The following is a 26,468-nucleotide window of genomic DNA, read 5'->3' on the forward strand; positions in this document are numbered from 1 at the left end:
CTGTGGCCAAGACGCTTCTCATGATCATTATAGTTGACGCATAAGCCAGTGCACAATAACACTTCTTGGACACTTACAGATACTAAAGGAGTTGATGGACATGCTATTACTTCGATTCCCTCCATTTTTTTAATAGTATTTTTTTTTATTTATATACTTATGCAATTTTGTCACTCCATAATATGTGCGCAGGCTTTTATAGATATCCTCTTTTTATTCCGCTTTGAAATGATATATATGAATTAGGTGACCCCTTCTTTTATGACGTGCGGCCATATTATTAAAAATGAGTGAGTGTGATAAAATGCAAACAATTAACCAATTTTTTACTGCAACCTGCGGGACACCTGTGATTGTTAGATGTCGTCAACCTTCGTTTCATACTGGAAAGTACGGTCACGAGCGACACAGAAAAGGTCAGACAGTTTCTGTCATCGTTACATGTTTCCGAAATTATGGTAAAAAACTGAGGGCTTTTCCACATCGTCACTCTTTTAGTTATAGCAGTACGGCTTAATATGGTACTGTTTTCTATATAACTTATATTTTTGTAAATATAACTGTTTATGTGTTTCTCTAGCATCATACAGTACCAGGACACAGATAAAAGTGCTGGTTACCGCACTCCTCTCTCGCATCCCACTCACTCTTCCTTCATAAACCCCACTTACTCCTTCCTTTCTCTCCACCTATCTCTCCAGTTTCCTCCCATTCACCTCTCTCCCCTTCCATGTTGCTTATCTCCCGTCCCAGTCATCCTTCAGCACACTCCTTCTCTCCCTAGTCTGCCTCATCCCGCCCTCTCTCTTTACTCCTTCCTCTTACCCCACTCCTCCCTCTTATCTCGATCATCTCTCTGCTTATTCTTCTTTTCCTAATCCTCACACTCTTTTCTTTTTCACCTCTCATCCCACTCCTTCTTTTCCTTCTTTCCCCATTCCCCTGTCTCACCACCTCTTCCGATTCTCCCTACCAATCCCACACTCCCTTCTCACCCGATTTACCTCTCATCTCATTCCTCCCTCCCACCCCACTCCAACTTCTATACCCCAGTCCTCCTGTCTGTCTGTCTGTCTGTCTGTCTCTCTCTCTCTCTCTCTCTCTCTCTCTCTCTCTCTCTCTCTCTCTCTCTCTCTCTCTCACCTTAGCAACCCCCATCTCACCCACTCACCCCACTGGCCTCTCTCAGGACGTGCAGTACGGCGACATCGACTACATGGACCGGCGCATGGATTTCACAGTGGACCCCAAGAACTATGGCGGCCTGCAGGACTACATCAGGGAGGTGAAGGAGGGCGGCCTGAGATTTGTTGTTATTCTCGACCCTGCCATCAACGCGGAGGTGAGTGGGACGGAGTGGGAGGAAGTGGAAGAGTATGCGAGGGAGTGAGACGGTATGGGAAGGTGTGGGAGTGGGAGGGAAGGGGTGGGAGGGAGTGGGAGAGTGTGAGAGGGAGTGAGATGGAATGGGAAGATGTGGGAGTGGGAGGGAAGGGGTGGGAGGGAGTGGGAGAGTGTGAGAGGGAGTGAGACAGTATTGGAAGGTTTGGGAGTGGGAGGGAAGGGGTGGGAGGGAGTGTGAGTGTGGGATTAAAGGACAGGAGTTTAACTGAGTGGGAAGAAGTTATGCCGAGATGGAAGTTATGCTAAGTGACATGGCGTGACGGGGTGTGGGACGGAATGGTTTGGGAGGGTGTGAGAGGGTATGGCAGGGAACAGAAGGGAAGTGTGGGGATATGGGAGGCTGTGAGCATCCTTGGCTGTGTGAGAGAGAGAGAGAGAGAGAGAGAGAGAGAGAGAGTGGGAGGCTGTGAGAGGGATCTGGAGTGATTGGGAATGTGTGGGAGGAGATTAGAGGGGGGGGAGGATTGGAGTAAGTAGGAATAACTGAGAGGGTGTCAGAAGGTGGTAGGGGAGTGGGAGCATGTTGTAGGTGAGCGCAAAGGGTGTGGGAGAAGAATAGTGTAACAGAAGTAAAAGAGTGATGGGAGGGGGAGATGGAATTTGGGGGGAATAGGAGTAAGTGGGAGCCTATTTACTTGAACAGAAATTAGTAGGTGGGGCATGAAAAAGATTGGGTGGAAATGGGTAGCAATGCGGGTAAGCGTGAGTAGGAAGACATTGGTTAAGAATGGTTAGTAAAAGCTTGACTAAGGAAGATAAGTGGATGACACTGGAGAGTATGAGAGGGTATAGTGTGAGCGCGGCACAAGTGAGATGGAGTAGGAAGAAGGAGAAATGAGTGAGAATGAGTGGGATGAGAGTGTCAGAGACGTAGATTACAAGTGGTATGAAAATAAACATAAAAAGGAAGGAGGAACTGAGTTTAAAAAGAACAATGCTTGGCTGTGTGGGAGTGGAAGGGATATGAGTTGGAGGTTGTGGGATGGGATGTAAATAGAATGAGATGGGATTGAGACTAAGCAAACATACAGTAAAAGTGAGAGACTCGAGAAGTGAGTGGAACTGAGTGGTTGTTAAACAGTATGTGTGAGCGAGGTACAAGTGGGAGGGTGTAGGATGGGATGATAACAGAGAGAGAGAGAGAGAGAGAGAGATTAACTGAGTGATTGTTTGATTGATTGACTATTTGAGTGGTTGGTTGATATTGTAGGGCGAGTGGTACTGAGTTTACAATAAACAAGCCATTGTCAAGCCGAGTAGGAGTGAGACAGGTGTACAAGTGGGAGGGTGTGGGATGGGAGCTAAACTGACTGAAATGAGTAAATGAATATAAGAACGTGGGAAATTTCTTCGAGCGGGTGGGATTCACTGATAAACAATTTAATGCTAAACTGAGTGGGAGTGAGTGGGGTAGAATTTTAAAGTTGTGGGAAGGCGCAGCTGCAGTCATAACTAGAAAGCACACACAGAGCGCATACCTCCGCCAATACCATTGCAGTTAAAAAGGATCCGGATCCGGACCCGTGGATATATAATCCGGATCCGCCCCCAAATTTAATCAATTCTTTCTTGGTCAATGGCCCACTTTCCACCAAATTTCATTGAATTTCATTAAGAACTCTTGGAGATATTGTGCGGGATACCCCGGATCCGGATCCGGATCCGCCCTCAAATTTAAACATTTCTCCCATGGCCCTTGGCCCACCCTTCCACAAAATTTCACCAAAATCCGTTCGTAACATTTTGAATAATCCTGGTTACAGACAGACCAACCAACCAACCAACGTGGGCTAAAACATAACCATGGCGGAGGTAACAAACCAACGCCGGCAAAAACATAATCTCTTTGGCGGAGGTAATAACTGATTCTCTTCATTTGATTACATAATGAGAGTGAGCAATGAATTTCGAAACCGCAGCGATACCATCATTGGAGCCCCGCAAGTCCTATTTAAGGGTCTCATAAATGTTCAACCTGAAGATGGAGCGATATTATTTGCTGTAACTGTATGTAAAATTAAAGAAGTAAAAAAAAAAAAAAAAAAAAGGAGGGACCTGGCTGAATGAGTGAAGCTGAGTGTAAAATTAACCAGTCACTGTTACAACTACAAAGGACTCAGAGAGCGCATACCTCCGCCAATGCCATTAAAAAAGGATCCGGATCCAAATACGTGGAGATATTGTGTGGAATACATAGGATCCGGATCCGCCTCAAAATTTAATCCATTGTTCTTTGATCCATGGCCCACTCTTCCACAAAATTTTATTGAAATTCGAAGACATTTTTTGGAGATATTGTGTCGGATACATAGGATCCAAATCCAGATCCGCCCTCAAATTTAATCAATTCTTTCTCGGCCCGTGGCCTACCCTTCCTCAAAGTTTTGTTGAAATTCACTGAGAACTTATGGTGATATTGTGCAGGATACTTCGTATCCGGCTTTGCCCCTAAACTTTAGTCAGTTCTTTCTTGGCCCGTGGCCCACCCTTCCACAAAATATAATTGAGAATTTCTGGAGATATAGTGTGGACAGACAAAGTAACAGATGAAACTGCCATAGACAGAGCACTTGCTGGATGGATCCGATTGTGTCTGCTCACTTTTCACCAGCACGTAGGCAGTCATGTGTCTGCTTAGTTTTCACCGGCGTGTAGGCAGTAATTTGGAGTCAAATTTCGTGTTTCATACACACACACACACACACACACACCACAAAGCCAGCCAGGAGACATGGTGTGTGTGCTAGGCAATCCCCAGACCCTGTCCTCCCCATTTTACTATTTTTTTAATCAGCCCATACCCCACTGACCGGGGTAATGTATGGCCCGGCCTGCACTATAGGTGCAAGAAATCTATAAACGAACGAACGAGCGAAGAACATGATGGGTTTAGGAAGCTAAAAATTGCTTTGCCAGGTGCGCCAGACGTTTCTCTTCAATTTGGTAAGCAAGAATAAAAAAAAAAAAAAAAAATTTTCGAAATTTGGAAAAATGGTGCCTGGGCCGGCAACTGGGTCCCGACGATTTCCGAACCCACGGCCATTGAGGGGTTTCAACACCCCACCCAGCCCAAGGCCTTTGACAGATTTTCACGAAAACAATAGGCTTCCAGGGTTTATGGATATCTACCTTGATTTTTTTTTTTTTTTTTTTTTTTTAAAGAACGATTGGCGCAAAATTGTGACCTGTACAGTACAGACAAACAAATAGACAGACATACGGAGCTGACCAGCATGTTTGCCGAATCTTTCGGTTCCGGCAAGCAACCAACATTGGTGAATACATAACCTCCTCCAACTTCGTTGGCGATGGCAAAGAAACAAAAGAAAGAAAGAAAAAGACTGATCAAAGAATGTTTGAACGAGTGGGACTAAAAAAAAAAAAAAATGCTGAACTCGCTTAATACGATGGCTTCTTTTCATTGTTATTATTGCTGCCACAGAGTATTATATTCAGTTAAGGGACGTTGATGTGATGAGTGAAACTAACCCTTTTCATTCCAGCATGTCTTCCCAAAGCCAGATATAGACTCCTAGAAGTAGCATAAACATATACTGTATATAGACGCCACCGTGTTGAGGAGGTAAACACGTTCAATAAAATGGAGTATAACAGTGCCTCTAGACGAGTTTATTCTGTTTATGAGACATTTCGGATCAGACAGGCAGGATATAGGCTTCATTATCTACTCTACTATAGGCCTTTCTTAACTTGAATAAAATAATCTGTTGGTAACCTTGTTGAAACGCAAAGGACGTTATCGGGTTGAAGTGAGTGATCGAGTGGGATGTACTGAAAGGGTTATGACAGCCTCTTCGTCTCTCTCTCTCTCTCTCTCTCTCTCTCTCTCTCTCTCTCTCTCTCCTCTGGGTCCATTCCTACTGCTTTTAGTCCCAGTCCAGCTCTTTCTTTGTTCTCAGTCCAAGTCTCATACTCATGTTCCCTCCCTTGTCCCACTCCGTTTCTCATCTCTCACTTCCTGTTTTGTCCTATCCCTCCCTCTACTCCCGCTCCCTCTCTTCTTTCACTCCCTCTCTCTACTCCCATGTTCTTTTCACTCTAGTCCCACTCTCCCTGTCGCACCCCTAATCTCATCCCAGAACCAGGAGGCATAAGGTTCCTCAGCAGTCGATCCCTTTAAGTACTTCAGGGAGATGAACAAACCCCCAGGCCTTTGAGGATTGGGATGGAGGAGATTAAAGAAGATTGGTTCACTGACGACGAGTAGGAGGAAGAGTTGATTGTGTAATCTTAGCACACACACACACACACACACACACACACACACACACACACACACACACACACACACACACACACACACACACACACACACACACACACACACACACACACCTTAGAATGCCACTGTATACATTAGCACACCACATCCTGCCACACCTTACACATTCAAGCAACACACTATCAAACAACACACTGGCAAACATCACACTGTTGCACCATATTCTGTTGTTCTTCACGCTGTTGCACCTCACACTGTTGCATTCACACTGTTGCATTCACACTGTTGTGCCTCACGCTATCGTACTTCACACCGTTGCACCTCACACTGTTGCATTCACACTGTTGTGCCTCACGTTGTCGTACTTCACATCGTTGCACCTCACACTGTTGCCTTCACACTGTTGTACCTTCCACTGCTGTACGTCACACTGTTGCATCTCACTGTGCACCTCACACTGTTGCACCTCATACTATTGCATCTCACACTGTGGACCTCACCATATTGCATCTCACACTGTTGCACTTCACACTGTTGTGCATCATATTGTTGTATCTCACACTGCTGTGCCTCAAACTATTACACCTCACACTGTTGCACCTCACACAGTTCCACCTCACTCTGTTGTACCACATACTATTGCACTCACTATTGTACCTCACACTGTTGTACCTCACACTGTTGTACCTCACACTGTTGTACCTCACACTGTTGCATCTCACACTGTAGCACCTCACAATGTTGCACCTCACAATGTTGCACCTCACACTGTTGTACTTCACACTGTTGCACTTCACATTGATGCACCTCACACCTTTACATCTCACTTTGTTGTACTTCACACTGTTGCACCTCACACTGTTGCACTTCATATAATTGTAAGTACATCCCACTGTTGCACCTCACACTGTTGCACCTCACATTGTTGCACCTCACACTGTTCCACCCCACACGGTTGTAGCTCGTAGTATTGCCCTTCATTGTTGGACCTGACACTGTTGGACCTTACGCTGTTGAACCTCACACTGTTGCATTTCACACTGTACACCTCCCAGTGTTGCACCTTACACTACTGCACTTCACTTTGTGCACCTCACACTGTTGCACCTCAACTCTGCTGTACCTCATACTCTTATACCTCACAGTGCTGTACCTCATACGTTGCACCTCAAGCTGTTACACCACACAGCGCTGCACCTCACACTGTTATACCTGGCACTGCTGTAATTTATAATGTTGAACCTCGCACTTTACACCGTACAATGTTGTAACACGTTGTTGCATCTCACACGGTTGTGCCTCACACAGTTGCCACACCTTACGATGCTTTGCACACTGTCATGCGTAATACATCACACACCGCCACACACCACAGTGTGTCACCACATTATCACAATCACAACTCACAATACCACACCGTACACCACCACACCTTCTACTGTGACACTAAACTGCCGCACGACACAAGCATACCACACACTGATATACCACACACCTCACAACGCCACATCACACCCACCCACGCTACACACTGCTACACCACACACTACACCACACACACTACTACATATCACACCACCATGCCCTGCATATCCTACATCACACATAAAGTTGCCATAATACTTACGGCCTACTTACAATGTCTACTGACCACTGTGCATTCTAATGTGTTCTGTTACGGTTTTTACCTCATTCCTTCCGTCACTGAACACACTGTAGTTATCCTAATGTCGCGCTTCCGTTCTCTTGTTTCTGGATTCTTCCCACCCCAGACATTCATGGGACACATTGATGATGATGATGATGATGATGATTTCCCCCTTTTCTTTTGCTCTTGCCTCCATAAATCCTCTCCTCATTTTACCCAGCAACCCGCTCTGTTAACTATGCAGGGTGTCTGTAAAAGGTCTTAGCCATTTTAATTTTCTTTTCTGAGAGAGTAACAAGAATTATCCGTAAGACCAAATTTAAGAAGTTTCTACCTACTCGTGAAATAAAAAACGTTCAGTATGAGAATTGTTAGTGGCTGGAACAGCAACAAACCGATAATCATACTCTTACCACTGCTGGTAAATGTCTCCAAAACCTTCTGAAGTTCGTGTATTGTAAGTCTACATGTCCTATGATGTTATCTGCACTGAAGAAATGTAAACATTGTCACATATAAGTCCAAAGACACTGCACCTTATATCTCCTTTCCTGTCGTTCAAGACTTGTAGACGCCCAGAGTAGTTCTGTAGTTATTAACAGCTGTGTTTCTCGAGATTTGGCCACTCAGAGGTTCTCTTTCTATAACAAATCAGGCATATTCTGATGTAAACATATATTCATATCCTTGTCCATTTACACTCCGATGATTCCACCCTTCATTTTCTACCCCTCCCGTACCGGCCATCACAGCCATCATGACAACACTCACATAGAGCAAGGTCTACAGAAATGACGTTTTACTAACATCCCGTCTAACCACCTTTTCATCAGGCGGACGTTACATTCAGCCTATTAACTTATTCCTTATTCGAACAGTCTGTGGCGCTGACGAGCAACTTAACGTGTGGTGACGCTGTGCATCCCGCGTTCACCTGGGAGACAAAGCTCTCCATATTTCTCTGTACCTCGCAATGGGAAAGGACCCTGGTTCGATACTGGTGAGGCGCTGTCTACTGCAGGGGGACGTCGGTTCCTTACACGGTGTATGTTCTGTGCTATACCGAACGATCCCATAGAAGCATTTGCTTACTTGTGGTTGACGGGTCTACTTGGTCAGACAGATGGGGTCAAGTAACAACAACAAACAACCAATATAACACACTCTTCAGCAGACAGCTGCCACAGTTAATTTTCTTTTGCCCTTTACAGCTACCAGCGGATGAGTACGAGCCACACCAGCGAGCCGTGGAGATGGGCGCCTACATCACATGGCCAGACGACACCAACGCCACCACCATTGAGCACAACCACGCAGGAGGCAACCACAGTAACATCATGCTGGGTTATGTTAGTACATTGTTACGGTACCTGAACGGGTCTCACACTAGATATTGCCTCAAAACACACACACACACACACACACACACACACACACACACACACACACACACACACACACACACACACACACACACACACACACACACACACACACACACACACACACACACACACACACACACACACACACACACACACACACACACACACACACACACACACACACACACACACACACACACACACACACACACACACACACACACACACACACACACACACACACACACACACACACACACACACTTAATTTTGGAACTGTTGGGATTGGTACTTGGTTGTTATTTTCATAGTCTCTCTCGCTTCTAGAGGTCCCATCCAATTTAAATACTGTAGTCTGGGGTTGGAAGAATGAAACAAAGGTAATACGAGATCATACTAAGCATGGAAAATGTTAAGCTGATATTGATATGAGGGGATCATAAAAATTTACTTTATTCTGTTTCAGGTGTGGCCAGAGAACAGGACGGCCTTCCCCTCGTTCTTGAGTGTGGCCGGGCAGGAGTGGTGGATGGACGAGATTGAGAGGTTCTACCAGGATGTTCAGTTCGATGGCCTGTGGATTGTAAGTAGAAAATACATGTTGTTAAGAATGAATCAGGTGAAGTGGAAGGTTTTCCTTGTGGGATCATTCGAATATTTCGAAAGATGGAAGGATTTTAATCATAGTCATTCATCATTCATTTTACCCTCATATTTTATTCTGCCTCATAACCTTCAGTTACATTTATTATCAGTATCATCTGCTTCCGTATTTATTGAACCCTGCTAGCAGCAGGGACCGGTCTACAAACGCATTAGTCTTTGAGTCACTTGTAACCAGGACAGATCCAGGCCAAGCTGGACCCCCAAGGGCTGCTCCAGCAATCGTCCTTGTATCTAACTGGATGATAGGAGATATTTTCCAAGGATTTAAGTCATTCACAAAGTTTCTTTGATTGAGAATTTAATAAATGCAATAAGATTCTTTATGAGTACGAAATCAGATTCATAAAATGACCTGTTTAGGCTCTTTCTGTTTATTTTATTGGCCAAGAATACCAAAGGGTCTGGCAATAAACAGCTTGCAGGTCTAGTTTCATAGCCTTCCCTCATTCCTTTATTTTCCCTCTCTTATCTCGTATTCATCCTTTCTTTCCACCCTTTCATTACCCTTCCTGTCACCCCATTGCTTCTCGTATCTCTCCTTTAACTCTCCCATCCCTCCCACGCCCCTTCTATCCCTCTCTCACCCCTTCCATTCCTCCCTCACCCCTCCCATTCTCCTTCACCCCCCTCATTTTCCCCTCACCCCTCACATCCTTTCCCCAGCCTTCCCATCTCTTCTCCACCCCTCCCATCCCTTCCCCATCCCTCCCATCTCTTTCTCACCCCTCTCATCTCTCAACCATACCATCTTTTCCCCACTTCTCTCATCTCTGTCTCACTCCTGTTGTCCCGCCCTCACCTTCTGCATCCCATTCTCACCCTTGTCATTCCTCCTGTACCCCTATTGTCCCTCCCTCACCTACTGCATCCCTATCTCACCTCTCCCATTTCTCCCCCACCCCCTTACCCCTCCAATCCCTCCTTTGGCCCTCCCGTGCATTCATGTTTTCGCAAATTGCAAACTCAGATACAGGCAAACATAGTCATTACAACGCCAGCTTTCATATCCAATGGTCTTCCTACGACACTTTCTAGTTTGTTTTTCGCTAGCAATGGGAAGGGTTATTTCGGGATATCACTCGCCTTTTGAGGAGATGGTCCAGTCCTGCTGTGGATCGACATGGAATGATACAGATACAGATAGTGCTAGTCAAAAAAAGTTCTATGGGAAGAATGTTCTGATCAACTGTCAGTTCTTTCAGTAATAACTTTAACAAGTCATCACCCATTTCCCCACTAAAATCTTCAGATGGCAACATTACAAATGACCCCCATGGGAAAGGCAATATTTTTGCCAGTACATTTGCCAGAAATTTTACCATAGAGGAAGTCAGCCAGACCGTCCCAATACTAGAACTTGACTCTCCTGAAATTGTTCCACTTAACCCGCCGCGTGCCAGTGCCATTTTAAAATGGTCTGACATAAATCCGCAGCCAGTGCCAGTGCCATTTTAAAACGGTTTACAATAAGAAAATTCACTGTGACCGCATTTTTCAAGATTCACGGGTAAAAATTGGCAGGCATGTATGTTAACTGTTCTTCTACCATCCCCCAGGCTGTCAAGGCCATACACTCACTCGCTCCCCCCCTCACACTCGCTCTGCCTCACTCTGCCCGTGTGCCTCACCCAGTGCTGTACATAGTGAAGACATTTTGTAAATATTTTCATGGAAGTGCAAGTTGTAAATATTTTCTTGTAGCTGTAAGGACTATATAGTGAAGTCAAGTTGTAAATACCTTCTTGTAAGTGCCAGGACTGTACATAATGAAGTCAGGTTGTTTTCAATTAAGTGTAAGATAATGCACTCACTGTGAGAAAGACATGCAAATTGTGATAGATGCTGATGTAATAAGTAATCAGAAAAGTGTGCTGAACATTGCTATACCTTCCCAGCATAAACATAGAAAATGGCTTTCTCTCGCGTACGTGGTGAGCATGAAAGAGTGGCTATATCTGTACACGAGTATGCAGGACTCAATAAAACTCAATTCTGAGCCCCAGTGAGCATTTTAATGGCAAAATTCGTTGTTTCCACATCAAAATCTATCATTTTAGCCCCCCCAAAAAGGTTGAAAATTGGCCGGCACTGGGGTGACCCATAAGGCTAAAAATAGCTGGCACGTGGTGGGTTAAAGTACAGAGAAGACACGTAAAATCCATCCTAGACAATTTGCCAACCAACAAAGCTCCAGGCCCAGATGGAATTCCCCCAGTTGTTTTGAAAAAGTGTTCTCCAGAACTTGCCTCTGTTCTAGCAAAGTTATTCAGACTATGCATACGTATTTCTTCAATCCCTCATTCATGGAAAGAAACCAATATCTACCCAATTCCAAAGGAAGGAGGTTCCTCTGACCCCTTTGATTACAGACCAATAGCTGTCACATCATCTCTTGGTAAAGTATTTGAAATTTTCATTAATAAGCACATAGTTAAACATCTAGAATCCAACAACTTACTGTAATTAGTGATAGACAGTTTGGTTTTCGCCATGAAAGATCCACCATTGACTTAGTCTCCTGACTCATACCATCCATCAATCAATTGGTCAACATGGAGAAATGCATGCAGTAGCCCTTGATATTTCTAAAGCTTTCGACAGAATGTGGCACCATTCCCTGCTGTCTGAACTCGCTTGCTATGGACTGACGTCTTTTGTTCCTCTGCTTTCCTCATGTCTCAGTAACAGAAAACTAAGAGTCAAAGTAGATGATGTATATTCCAATTTCCATTCAGTTAACGCCGGCTTGCCACAGGGATCAGTTCTGGTGCCAACCCTGTTCCTGGTTCATATTAATGATCTCTTATCTCTCACCCACAATCCCATCCACTCAAATGCAGACTACTCAGCACTTCACAGTTCATTCACACTCAAACACCAATTTACAAAGTCTAATATCTCTAACTGTCAACTCAGTACAGCCATCTCCATAAATCAAGACTTACCTACGATCAATGAATGGGGACAAAACAACCTGGCCTCATCTAATGCTAGTAAAACCAAATATATACAATTTACTGATAGACAGATATCAGTGCTACTAATATTCCCATATCCAAAAGCATTGAAATTCTCGGTGTCTCACTTAACAATGTCTTCAGCTGGACCCCCTCAGAGAAACTTGGATTATTGTACAGAGTCCGTAACTTCTTCACTGACGAGCAGTTAGCTATAATTTATGAGTCATGTGCACTCTCAGCTTGAATATTGCTCACCCTTGTGGAATGGATGTGGAGAGGTTGCACTACAACAGCTAGACAAAATTCAGAACAAAGCTGTTGGAATTATTAATAACCCTGCTATTATAAATAAACTACCTCCCCTACAAGCAAGATGGAATGTTGCATCCCTTGCATTATATTACACTTATTTTTATGACAAATGCTCAGACAGAGATGCGTCCATTGTACCACCTCTCCATGCCTTTCCTCGTGCTACACGGGCATCTGGAATGTCACACAGCCTCATTGCGGAACTCCTACCTATCAGAATTCTTTTATTCACCAAATTGCATCTCTCTGGAACTCGCTTCCCCGGAGTTGTTTCCCCCCAAACTTCAACCTACAGCTGTTCAAGTCCAACTGTTACAGATATTTTGTGAATGGAGGACGCCAGTAATCTGGTGTATGGATATTTTTTTTTTATTCATTTGTTTTCCTTTTTCCGTTCTGTTATTTAAAAAAGAAAAAAAAAAGTAATGTAGAGCAGTAATATTGTCTTCTTCTGCCGCTGAGCTGTTAAATAGCAAGAATATAGGACTTGTAACTAAAAATGAAATGGAAGGGGTGTAGAGCCCTATTATCGTTTTTTATTATTTCTAACTGTGGGAAATATATTACAAAATGTCTAAAATCTTCGGCAATTTAAAATGAACGAACTGTAACGTCTGCTTTTCCCCACAGGACATGAACGAACCCGCCAACTTTGGGACGAACGAGGCTAAGCCGTTCAACTGGCCTGAGGGTGTGGACGACTGGGCTCTGTCCTGCCCTGCCTCACAGTGGGACGACCCTCCTTATGTCACGAGTAAGTGCAGTGGGATAGGGAGGGAAGGAGTGAGGGAGAGAAGCTGGGAGGGAGAAAGGAGGAGGGAGAAGAGAGAGAATGGAATGATAGACGAAGAAACGATGAATGTAAAATTCCACTACTTGCATCCTGTCTCACTGGAACGTCTTTACGAATATGTAACTGGTAGGTGGACATAAGGAGGATAAGAAAGAAAAAGTTAGGGAATAAATAAGAGAAAAAAAGGAAAGAAAGACTCAGTGAAACGGAGAGCGAGGGGAATTACTTCAACTAGTCTGCCTCGCCTTATCTCAGTAGCAGGTGCTGGGAGGGAGGGAGGGAGGGAGGGAAAGAAAGAAGGAAGGGAGGGAGGAGAGCGAGGGAGAAATTGACAAGGTGAGAGGACCCGCCTAACGTTACTATAGTACTCGTAGATTAGGTGCAGGGCAGGAGTGAGGGAGGGAAGGAAGAAAACACTGAGAGATGGAGGGAAAGGGGAAGGAAGAGGGAAAGAATGCGAGAAAAAGTTCACAATTAACTCCTGCCCTGTCTCACACTGGAACGGCCACGCCCCACGCCAGTGGGTGTAGGGAGGGGAAGAGAACTGGGGGAGGGAGGGAGGGAGGGAGAGAATAAGGATGGCGAAGAGGGAGGAGAAAAGGAGGGAAAAGGGTGGCAAGATGAGGGGAAAAGAGAGAAGAGGGAAAAAAAGGGAAGAAAAAGAGGTAAAAGTTGGGGAGAGAGAGATGAGAAGGGAAGAAAGAGAAGTGATGAATAAGATATGGAGGATGAAGAGGGAAAGATAAAGGTAAATAGGGATGACATTCCTGTCCTACCTCATAAGTGGTTTGAGGAAGGGGGGAGAGAGAAACGAGAAAAGGGCAGAAGATTGGAAGTATGTCAATAAGTAATGACGATGACTACTGAAGATTAAAGTCACCAAACACTTACTAAATAAGTAAGGGGTGGAGGGTAGGGAGAGAAGGAGGGAAGAGTAGGGTGAAGGAGGGGAGGTTGAAATGAGGGAAAATTGGAGGATTGGTGGCAGTAAAGAAGGGAGAAGAGGCATGAGGGAAGTAGGGAGGGACTTATGGAAGACAAAATGAAGGGAATGAGGGAGGGAAGAATAAAATGAAAATGGAAGATAGAGAGGAAGGGAAGGAGGAAGGGAGGGAGACAAGGAGTAGGGAAGAAAGGAAAGGAATGGAATGTGAGGGAAAACGAGAGAGGAGGAGGGAAAGATAGAGAAGGAGAAGCACTAGTGGGGCTGGAGATACCAATTAAGTGACGAGGGTTTAAGTCCTTTCACTATGATGACGCACATTCCGCCATAATCTTTTTTACTTCCAGATGATTTTATTCACTTCAGAAAAAATCTCTCGTGATGAAGGAGTTGGTTAAGGCTACATCTAAACCTTTGAGTTATATCTCTCCTAAATTAGATATAATCACAGGAGATATGAACAAAACGAAAAGAACGTCATTGAAATGAAGGCGATAAACTGCCAAGAGGTCTGTTAACTGTTGTAATGTGCTCTCAAGAAAAAAGCGTCGGAAGCTCTTCCGCAGCGTCTTAGATTCTGGATCGAGGGACATGTAAAATTAAAAATATTGATAACACTGAGCTTCTGAGATATCATATGATATAAAGCAATCATTCTTCATGCTCATTTCAAATTGGTAACTCTTTAAGAAGGATAATTTTAGCATGTAAAGAGTAAAAAATAAGAATATTCCTCATATCCTTCACAATTTGACAATGCTATGGTTTACCCTTGTAGAGTCGTGTTTTGCTCAGGTCACCAATGTCAGCACACCAGTTTACTCACTAGTCCGCTCACTGATCTGTATTGCTTCACTGGAGAAGACCGCAGTAGTACTTTGAAGAACAAAATTAATGGAAGCCTTTAAAAAAACTTAAAAAGTACCTCAGACTCCAGAGGGTCTTTGCAGAAATGGAATCAAATTAAGACGCAGATGTGAACTTACTGAGTTGGAGGCATTTACCTGCATCATGCACGCACTTTACGAGTATTGAACATGTTCGACTTTTATGTTCAAAAGATGGTGGGAGAGGATGCGACATTGAAAGGTAACTCAAAAGTAAACTTCACACACTTCTCTCCTTGTAAAGTCTTTATATGCCCGTAGACACTGAGTGACCTCGTAAGTGTGGCCAAATGGAAGCGAACCCATTTGATATGAGCCTCTTCTCAGATATGCAGGGCTTGTCTCCAAGTGGTGTGAACTGTCAGGCTTAAAGCGATGAAGAGGATGAGGATAGTGTGAATGACAATGATTTGGTAATATTCTTGACACAATGTGACAGATGACGATAATGATGATGATGATGATGATGATGATGTAGGTGATGATGATGATAATGATGATGATGATAATGATGATGATGATGATATGATGATTAAAGTTCGAGTGATACTGATATAAAAGAAAATGTGAAAACGGCGATAAACTTAGACATTTATGCTTATTCATCTTCATTTCACTTTACCCTGCAGGAAATTAATAATGACCATTCCTGATCAGCAATAATCAACAGTACTGAGATACTGACATAGCGTTACCTAGTGTCTGGCATCTGGCAAGAGATAGATAGTTACTTAGTGTGTCAGATGACGATACTTACAGAATAACTAAAGATTGCTGGAGACGTTTTATTTTAATTTGGAATTGCTCAAAACAGTAATGTTTATTTGCAATTTATCCTCCCCCATTGAACTGGAAAAATGATATGATTTACGTTTTTTTTTTTTTTTTTTTTTTTCAATTATAGACGTTCACGAAGCCAAAATCCAAGATGGCTTCTGAAAGTCCCTTCAAGTCACATAATTTCCTTTGGAACATGTCATCTCTGTTAATGGACACACATCCCTGCACATCTTACAAAACACAGGGTCATCACATCTCAGCAGGAGTTCATGGAACCATTCTCGACTACCTAAATAGGAATACACGAGGGAGTGGGTTGATAATTGGGCATCTTCCCTATCTTACCCTGGAACCCTCTCAGAATGTCAGATGTCGGTGGAGGGAAGGAGCGAAGGAGGGAAATATGGGGTGGAGGAGTGAAGCGGAGTAAGAGAATTAGGGAGAGGAAAAAAGAAGAGATGGAGGGAAGGAAGGAGGGGGGGAGGGAAAAGAAAAGGTGGGAATAAAGGGGAAGAGGAAAGAAGGAGAAGGGAAAGAATAAGGGAAGGAGAAGGGAGAGAAGGAGAAGAAGAGAAAGGGTGAAAGAGGGAGAAAGAGGGAAAGGAGAGAGGCGGAAGGAAGAGGAGACAAAAAGAGTGGAAGTGGAGAGAAGGAAGGCACAAGGGAATGCCAATTAAGTTTTGATGGAAACAGAGGGCGTTGAATAAAGTAAAAATTGCCTCATCGTTTCGCCATACATCAAAAGTGGATGGAAAGGAGGAGGAAAAGCTAGAGAGATGGAAGGTAGGAGAAGGGAATATGCATAGAGGACAAGACTGAAATAGACATGGAGGAAGAGGAGGGAGGGATTGAGAAATGAGAGAGAAGGAGAGGAGGGAAAGAGACATAAAAGTCGTGAAGAGGCAAGATATACTGAGTGAGACAAATAATGAGAGGAGGAGGAGGAAGAAAAAGAGGGAGAGTAGGGCAGGATGTAAGAAAGAGGGAAATGAGAAAATGAGAGATGGAGGGGTGAGAAGAGGGACTACATTTAGAGACAGAAAAAAAAAAAAAAGCAAAAAGGGAAGAAGACGAAGAAGAAAAGAGGAAGGGAAGGGAGGGGGGAGGTAATGAAAGAGGGGAGGGAAGGAAAGAGCTAAGTAAATGCTTGGTGGGAGGGAAAAAAGAAGGACGAAGAGACAAGAAAAATGACTAAACTCATTTGCAGTATTACAAGGCCAGATTCTTGATGACTTAAGATTTTTCGTAACACGTCTGCCCCAGCGATTTATTTGGCGCATTACTACTGTACCCTCTGACGATCGGAGCAACTCTTAACATTTTATTGGAGCAAACCAGATGATCCTGTTTAGGTGGGAGTAAGTTACAGGAGCCTGAGCCATTAATCTTCTCATGGTCGGAACAACAAAAGCATTATGTTGTATCCTCAGAATGTTAATACTATATTGTATGTTACTGATTCAGACTACGATGATACATGTTACTGATGCAAACAATGGTGATACTAATCTCTTTATTACTCTGACGTTTTTTGTCCTTCGTTTTTGCTACCGACAGATGATTTCATTTAATTTAGCAAACACCTCGTAGTGAAAGGGACGAGAACCAGCCTCTTATTGCTCCTTCAGTACAAGGGGTCTTTCTTTAAGATGAATGAAATGATCTGACACCATTAAGAAATAATACGGAAGACGTCACTGTACTGATGGAGTTAAGAAAACATAAATCACACACTAAAGAATGCTGATGTGTTCTATGCAAAATAAATCTCCAAGGAAGAGCTGCTGCGAAGACTCCTGTGCCACAGAGAACACTGTTTATTGACCAGTGAGGGAGAAGATCTGTGTATGACCTCCGTCCATCTATTGCTTGACATTACATCCCGTAAGTGGTGGTCTATACAAAAGGTTCTGTAGCTGTGTCTGTGTCCTTTCAAGAACGATTCCTCACCCCATGACACACCGCCCTCGTTTCGTTTCGTTTCGTTTTTAAAAGCTCCAACATGCTTGCATGTGTCGGCCTTGGTCACCTAATGGCGGCTTTCCACGCTGCACGATCCATTGCAGCCTCCCTTTTCAGTCCCTTAACCCTGAGGTCACACTTAATGACCTCGTCCCATGTCTTTCTCGGTCTACCCCTCATAACCCCACCCCCAATATTAACACTTCTCACCTTCCTCACCCAATTATCATCTCCCATCCTCTCCACATGTCCAAACAACCTCAATCTACCTCTCTTCATCACAACACCAATACACTCCAGTCCCATCCTACCTCTCAACTCTTCTATTGTAAACCCAGCCCCTCCAGGCCTTGGACGCAGGGACGCACTGCACATCTACCTAATCATTGTCATTTCTGTACGTCTGAGCCGGCGAATATCTTCCTCCTTCACTGCCCAGGTCTCACTGCCATACAGCATTACACTCCTAACACATGCTGCATACAAAGACCCCTTAGCACGTAGGGAGAGCCCTCTCAATGTCAGGAGAGGCAAGAGCTCCCTGAACTTCTTCCAACCACTTCTCACCCTACCCTTGCGTATTCCTTCTCCTCAGCTGTCCATACATTCTTCTCGATTTCCCTGTCCTTAACTCGACTGTTTCATTCTCATACACTCTTCTAGTCAGTCTCCCTACCATACTTCGACACCTTATCTCTCCACCTCGATCTCTATCTCCTTCTCTTTCTCCTCCTTCCAACCACCTCACACTGTCACACAACCAATCAGTCTGTCTATCTTTCCACCTTGTTCTAGGTCTCCTTTTCCTTCTCCTCCTGCCAGCCAGCTCACCTTCATATTCTCTTCTATAAGATCTCTCACATAATCTCTCACTTAAATTATCCACTTCGTTCTTGGTCTCCCTCTCCTCCTCCCAACCGCCTCATACTTTCACAGTCTTTCATTCCCCATTCGCTCCACATGGCTTGGGTGCCACTGGGAAATTAGGCATTATTGGAAAAGTTAGAAGTTTGACGGCTAACAGCAAGGTAACAAATTAGTCTCGACTCACTCCCTCATGGTGGGATAAACGCTGAAGGAGTAAGGGCATCACTTATTTTCTCGCTAAATTTTCTGACACAAACGACGCGAAACTTTGGAACGCGAATCAGTAGCTTTTATTTTACCACTGTAATAATTGTCATCCTGTCCATTGTCAGCATCGTAGTCATCATCATCATCATCATCATCATCATCATCATCATCATCATCATCATTATCACCTTCGTCATCCTAATCATCGTCATTATCGTCGTCATGATTGTACTCCATCACCAACATCATAATCATATCACCATCGCCACCCATGAGTTTTTATCCATCATTTATCGTCCATTGTCACCACCACCACCTCTACCGCCACCACCATCATCTTGCGCCTGTTTTCTATCAGCTGATGAACGGGATGAGCAGGATCCAGAAACAGGGATATGAGAGCACTAAAATAGGAGAGTGTCAACACAGTGCCCAGTGAAGTAGGAAGCACACAAAACCTGACTCATTATTAAAGCCTTCGAATTTGTCTGATCTATTTCACACTCACATTATTAACACATAGTCCTCTCTCTCTCTCTCTCCATATTGAGGAATAATGAAATACTTTATTGCATGGTTCGAAGCCATATGAAGCAGGTCTATATTTTATCCTGTTATGTCAGCTATTCATGTTATCCCCTTTAGTGCGGGCATGCTTTTTATATTACATTCTTGCTTCCATTTAACGACTGCATTCAGCAGTTTAGTTGAGGACACACTGTTCTAACTGGAGAGGTTAGGTGTAGGCTAGCCATCTATTGCTTCCATGCTCAAGGTGAATGAAATCTTTGCATATCGGTGATTCTTGCGGAAAAGCAATCAAATTTGCTACAACGAAATTCCGATCAAACTGTTCTCTGCCTCAACCTGAGGTCGAACCTCGTCCTTTCGAGTGGTAGATGTAATCCCCAAATACCTGACCACCACCACCTCATGTACACACCTAACTTTGAGCAGTTTATTTGTTCATTTAGTTAATGAATGAATGATTTGATTAATTAATCATTTTGACTTCCTTACATACTTGTATATTTATTTAAGTAGACGATGGAATTAAGAGGAAGACATAGTAAAAAGTAGTGTTCCCTTATGCCCCATCGACACTTCTAATATTCGCTTGGTCTTTACACTTCGATAGTCTGCTTTGAAACGCCGGGGACAGAATAAAGGAGGGGAAAGGACAAGATGAATGGAAGGAGGGGAAAACGGAAAAGAGAAACAAGGGAAGGATAAGGAAGAGTGAAATGAAGAAAATATAAAGAGTTGTGAAAGGAAAGAAGAAAGGAAGGAGGGAGGAAAATGGATAAGAAGGAAAGAAAAAGTGAAAAAAGAGGGAGAGAGGAAATGAAACGGGAAAGGAAAGGAAAATGAGGGAGGAAGAAGGGGAAAGAGGAGAGTGAAATGACTGGAGAGAGAAATTAAAAGACTGGTGAAAGGAGAGAAGAGGGGAAAGGGGAAGGGAGGGAGGAAAAACGGAAAAGGAGGATGGAATTAGAGAGGGAAGTAAGAGGGAGGAGAGGAATGAGGGCAGGGAAAAGGGAAAGAAGAAAAGGAAAGAGGTGGAGGAGGGGGAATAAGGAGTAGAAGGGGAGGGAGAGAGAGAGAGAGAGAAAAGAAAAAGAAGCAAGGAAGACAAAGAAAATGGGAGAGAGGAGGAAACTAAGGAGAGACGGAAGTAGAGAGGCAGGGAAGAGGAGGAAAGAGAGGAAACGAGGGAGGAAGGAACAGGAAGGAGCTAGAGAAGGAGAGAGAAAAGAAGGAAGGAAAGACTAGATGGAGGATAAAGCGGAAGAGAGATGGAGCTAAGGAAGGAAAAAGGAAAAGAAAGGAGGAAAAAGCGGGAGGTAAAAATCGACCTGTCACTCTGGATGGCCTTCTGTATGTCACGAGGGGAGGGAGAGGGGAGGGAAAGAGGAGGAGGGAGGGAGAAAAGAGTGGAGAGGTGTAGAGAATAAATTGTCAGAGAGAGAGAGAGAGAGAGAGAGAGAGTGAGAGACAGACAGACAGACAGACAGACAGAGACAGAGAGAAGAAAGGGGAGGGGAGGGAATGAGGAAGGGGGGGGGGCAAAGAGTGGAGAGGTATAGAGAAAGAATTGTCAGAGAGAGAGAGAGAGAGAGAGAGAGAGAGAGAGAAAGAAGGAAACGAAATGAGAGATGGTGGGAACGAAGGAATGAAGGAGGGGAGAAAGAAAATAAAAGAGATGGAAGGAAGGAAGAATGGGAGGAAAGAAGGGATAGATGGAAGGAAAGAAGGGAAGGAGAAAAGAGGAAAATAAAGGGAGAGGGGAATGGGAAGGAAAAAAAGGAGGGAAGTAGGAAATGGGAAGGGAGAGGATTAAAAAGAAGATGACAGGAAGGAAGGAATGTAGAACTGGGAATTTGGAGGAAAGGAAGGGGAAAGTGAAAAATGGAAGAATGAAAAAGGAGGGAAGGATGTAGAGATAGCATGAAAGATGAATGAACGGAGGATAGGAAAGAAGAAAGGATGGAGGAAGACGAGAAGGAAGGAGAGAGGGAGGGATTAACGAGAGGGACAGAGGGAAGGAAAAGAAGAAGAGAAAGCATGTAAAGGAGGAAGGAAATATGGAAGAAGGAAGGAAGGAAGGAAGAAAGGTAGGGAAATGAAGAAAGAAGAGAAAGAAAGGGGCAAAAAAGAAGGCAGCAGAGAAGAACGGAAGCAAGAAAAGGAAGACACATTGGAAGAGAAGAGTGAAGAGATGAAGGGAATGATAGGAAAGAGACAGTGAGGGAGGAGAGAGAAGGATAAGGGTTAGGACGGGACGGAGAGGGAGAGAGATGGGGAGAGAATGAAAAATTTATGTAATGAGGATGGGTGAGAAGAGGAGGAAACGAAGAACGAGGAATGAAGCACGAGGAATGAAGCATAGGGAATGAGGAAAGAGGAAGAGGCGAAGGAAGGAGGGAAGAAATAAACAGAAGGAAGAAAGAGGGGAAAAGTGGATGGGAGGAAGGGAAGAAGCGGGGAGATGGCGGAAAGAGGTTAGAAATAGAGGAATGAGAGGAGAATAGAGGACAAAGAGGAAGAAATTGTAGAGCAGAAAGGAAAAAAAAACTAGAGAAAGAGGGAAGAACCAAAGAGGAGGAGGAGAAGAGAGGAAAGGAAAAAATGTGGAGGAGAAAAATAGGGGGAAGGAACGTAGGGAAGGAATCAGAATGCCAAGTGATCATAGTAAAATGATCTAGTTGTCTTTGATAAGTCATTTCATCGGGTAAGGAGACTTCCTGGCACTTCTTCCTTATCCGTATACTTCTTTTACAGGTCCTCCAGTTTCGCGTTTACTGATGCGGTTCAAGTTTAGAACAGTGAGGCAGTGCTGTTTGTTTGCACTGGACTGGATGGATAGAGGAGACACACCATTGAATCTACGGTACAGACACGCTGCAACACACAGACTCTCAGCCCATTGCCCATTTTTTTTTTTTTTTTATGCGAGGAAGAAGGAACCAAAGGCCATGAGCCCGCAGTAACAGTTCCCTCCAAGAGAAAAAACAAAATACAATAGAGAGCCAAATTCAAGATCCGATCATTTTAAGATGCCTGGACACACTACGTTTGAAAGACTGGAGATCATAGGCAGCAGGAAATACAGACAGAGGGAGACAGTTCCAGAGCTGACCTGTTGCATAAATGAAAGACTGGGAGTAACGGTTAACTCTTGCATTAGAGAGTTGGACAGAAAAGGGATGAGAGTTTGCTGCCAGACGGGTGCTACGTGCCCGTCGTAGAGGTGGAAGAATGCAAGCAGACAGTTCAGAGGAGCAGTGACCATTAAAGTAGCGACAGAAAAGAGATAAAGATGCAACAGTGCGGCGAAGAGACAGAGGTTGAAGGGAGTCAGTAAGAGGAGGAGAGTTAATGAGACGAAAAGCCTTTGACTCCACCCTATTGAGAAGAGCTGTATGTGGGGAGCCTCCCCACACATGAGAGTTGTACTCCACACAGGGGCGGATAAAACCCCTGTATAGAGTCAACAATTGTGCAGGGGTAAAGAAAGAGCGGAGTCGGCTTAGCACACCCAATCTCTTGGAAGCAGATTTTACAAGAGATGTAATATGATCTTTCCAAGACAAGTTCCGAGTAAATGAAACCCCAAGCATGTTCAAGGATGATGCAGGATTAAGCTGAATATTATTAAACATTAGTGGGTATACCTGTGGAAGACCTTGTTGGGTTGATAGGTGTAAGAATTGAGTCTTAGATGCATTAAAGACAACCATATTATTTTTACCCCAGTCAGAGATATGAGCCAAGTCAGACATTAGGTGTGCCATAGCCTCATCCCTTGTTTCTTGAAGTAACTGTTGAGATGGGCGTTGCGGGAACCGAATGGAAAGGTGAAGGGTGGAGTCATCAGCGTATGAGTGGATAGGGTTAGATGTACAACTTAGAAGATCATTGATGAATAAAAGGAAGAGAGTTGGTGATAGGACAGAGCCCTGAGGAACACCACTGTTGATAGATCTAGGAGAAGAACGATGGCCGTCTACAACAGCGGCTATAGAACGACCAGAAAGGAAGCTAGCAATGAAGGCACAGATAGAAGGATAGAAACCGTAGGAGGGCAGTTTGGAAATTAAAGATTTATGCCAGACTCGATCGAAAGCCTTTGAGATGTCAAGTGCAATGGCAAAGCTTTCGCCAAAGTCCCGAAAGGAGGATGACCAGGAGTCTGAAAGGTAGGTGAGAAGATCGCCAGTGGAGCGTCCCTGACGGAACCCATACTGACGATCGGAAAGAAGGTTGTGATAGGAAAGATGCCTTAAAATTTTTCTATTAAGAATTGACTCGAAAACTTTTGAAATACGGGACGTTAAAGCAATGGGACGATAGTTGGAGGGTTGGGAGTGGTCACCCTTCTTTGGGACTGGCTGAATGAGAGCAAACTTCCAGCAAGAAGGAAAGGTACAAGTTGACAGACAAAGGCGAAAGAGTTTGCCTAGGCAGGGTGTAAGCACAGAAGCACAATTCTTGAGAACAACAGGAGGGACCCCATCAGGCCCATATGCCTTGTTAGTACTGAGGCCAGTGATGGCAGAAAATACATCAACTGAAGAAATTTTAATGTCAGCCATGAGGAAGTCAGAGGGTGGAAGTGATGGAGGAACAGCACCGGAATCGTCTAAGGTGGAATTGGAGGAGAAAGTCTGTGCGAAGAGATCTGCTTTATCAGTAGAAGAAATAGCTACAGAACCATCAGAGCAGAAAAGAGGAGGGAACGATGATGAGGTAAAGTTGTTAGAAAGATTTTTGGCAAGGTGCCAGAAGGAGCGGGAAGAATTCGAGTTGGAGAGTTGAGAGCATTTAGTATGGATGAAATTATTTTTAGTAGAGCGAAGAACAGACTTAGCACGATTCCGGGCAGAAACGTAAAGATTATGTGATTCAGGGGTGGGTTGGCTCCAGTACCTTTTGTAGGCCTTCTCCTTGTTGCGGACAGCATTAGAACAAGCGTGATTAAACCAAGGCTTTCTTGCGTTAGTCAAAGGAGATGAGAAAGGAATGTATGCTTCCATGCCCGAGAGAATAACCTCCGTAATGCGCAAGGCACACTCAGATGGCTCACGGCCATGGAAGCAATAATCATTCCAGGGAAAATCAAAGAAGTACTGCCTGAGGGCCTCCCAGTCTGCTGCTCCAAAATGCCACAGACGACGTTTCCCTGGAGGGTCCACAGGCCGTACCGGAGTGATAGGACAGGTTAAGGTAATAAGGTTGTGATCGGAGGAGCCCAACGGAGAGAAAAGATTAACAGAGTAAGCAGAAGGATTAGTTGTGAGGAAGAGGTCAAGTATGTTGGAGCTCTCTCCAAGGCGGTCAGGGATACGGGTAGGGTGCTGTACAAGCTGCTCTAGGTCATTTGCAGAGTTCTACTTTTTCATTACCCACAACTTTTCCAAAATGTACAGTTGCCATCAGACGGGCCTTTAATACAATGGTATCTTTGCGATCAGTCAATGAAAGCTGTTAAAAAACTTTGTCTAGGCGGAAAATTACCAGCACTTCATCTTGAATGCCGGGCTAAAGCAAGAGATTAACACTAGATTATGGTGCCACTCACAAAGTACTATGGTAAGAATGCAGGGGTATAGTAGTGTTTTATTATGCCACTGAGCTATGGGAATTAGGCTGCGAAAGAACGAAAGTCTTCGCCAAGTGAAGGTGAAAGATTTATGGTCAGCCTTTCAGTCTCTGTTCTCTTCCCTTGACCAAATCTTCATAAATGTATACGGAGTCTTGTGCTTTTTCATAGTTTTCTCTAAATCTAGAAAAAAAAAAAGTTTCTTTGTCGAAATTAGCTGATGCCAGAACATAGGGTGGTAGAACAAAATTCACTGGACATTAACCCACTGGACAAAAACTCACTGATTAAAAACGCATGAGGACAAAAGCCCACTGAATCCAGGTTCATTTACAGTTCTGATAAAACAATTGTGTAGCTAGACAATAAATTTTAGCTCAGATCTAACCAGTTCATTACTAAACTGTTTGTAAAAGATGCAGAGAAGAGCATCATTCGTAACATTTGTAACATGGTAGCACTGAATGCTGTAGTTCGTAAAATACAATCAGTCAAGAAAGGACAAATACTGCGGGGCACATAGCTTCATTCACCTTGTAACTCCACCCATGCGGGTCCCTCTTTGCAACCCTCCAGGCAGCGGCTCTTCCTCCTCTGAGTATCTCCCGACAGGAGTGATCGACCTGATCCAGCCATGAGTTACGTGGGCTTCCCCTTGGCTTCCTCTACCCTGGATTAACTCGTTCAGAGCAGGATCAGCCTCAGGAAAATAGGCCACATGCCCATATAAACTGGAGCTGGCGTTGACATGTTATGTGGGTAATAGGCCTTGATTCAGTCTCACGGAGTAGTCGCCCGTTATGCACCCGGTTGTACCAGCGATATCCCTTGATCCTGCAATGACACTTAGTATCAGAGGAGTCAATTTGCAGCTTCAAGTCACTGTTTAGTGTTTACGTCTCACAGCCATAAAGTAAAACACGGAGTACCAGCGCCTTGAAGATGCGAACTTTCGTCATTCTACACAAAAAATGACAGCACCAAATATCTGAACTGAGTGAATCCATAACCCCATAGGTCAGACCAATATTGCAAGAGATCTCATTGTCTGATCTACTGTTGTTATGGACCACACTACCAAGATAAGTGAATCTTTCCAAGACTTCTATACCCTCATCACATGCTTGGACAGACTGAACTGCTTCATCCAACCAGCCATCAAATGCCTGGACCTTGGTCTTGGTCCAAGATACCTTTAATCCCAATAGCTTTGCATTCTCATTAAATTCCTTGAGGGCACTCAGCAGTGTCTCCAGTTACTCTGCTAGGATAACGGCATCATCAGCAAAGTCAAGGTTGGTAACCCTG

The 26,468-nt window shown here is 44.1% G+C and overlaps 1 protein-coding gene across 1 annotated transcript in view; it reads left to right on the top strand.

Moving 5' to 3' along the window:
• Nucleotides 1-26,468, top strand: part of LOC145401961 (maltase-glucoamylase-like) — a 234,475-nt gene that overhangs the window by 177,102 nt on the left and 30,905 nt on the right. Inside the window, exons 30-33 of the mRNA XM_080274065.1 lie at nucleotides 1,190-1,342; nucleotides 8,507-8,644; nucleotides 9,147-9,263; nucleotides 13,249-13,372. Coding sequence (XP_080130191.1) covers nucleotides 1,190-1,342; nucleotides 8,507-8,644; nucleotides 9,147-9,263; nucleotides 13,249-13,372 — 532 coding nt within the window. The remainder of the gene's footprint in view (nucleotides 1-1,189; nucleotides 1,343-8,506; nucleotides 8,645-9,146; nucleotides 9,264-13,248; nucleotides 13,373-26,468) is intronic.

Source organism: Coenobita brevimanus, chromosome 57 (assembly GCF_032717465.1).
Source record: "Coenobita brevimanus isolate Jiangsu-jjx chromosome 57, ASM3271746v2, whole genome shotgun sequence".
Taxonomy (NCBI): domain Eukaryota; kingdom Metazoa; phylum Arthropoda; class Malacostraca; order Decapoda; family Coenobitidae; genus Coenobita; species Coenobita brevimanus.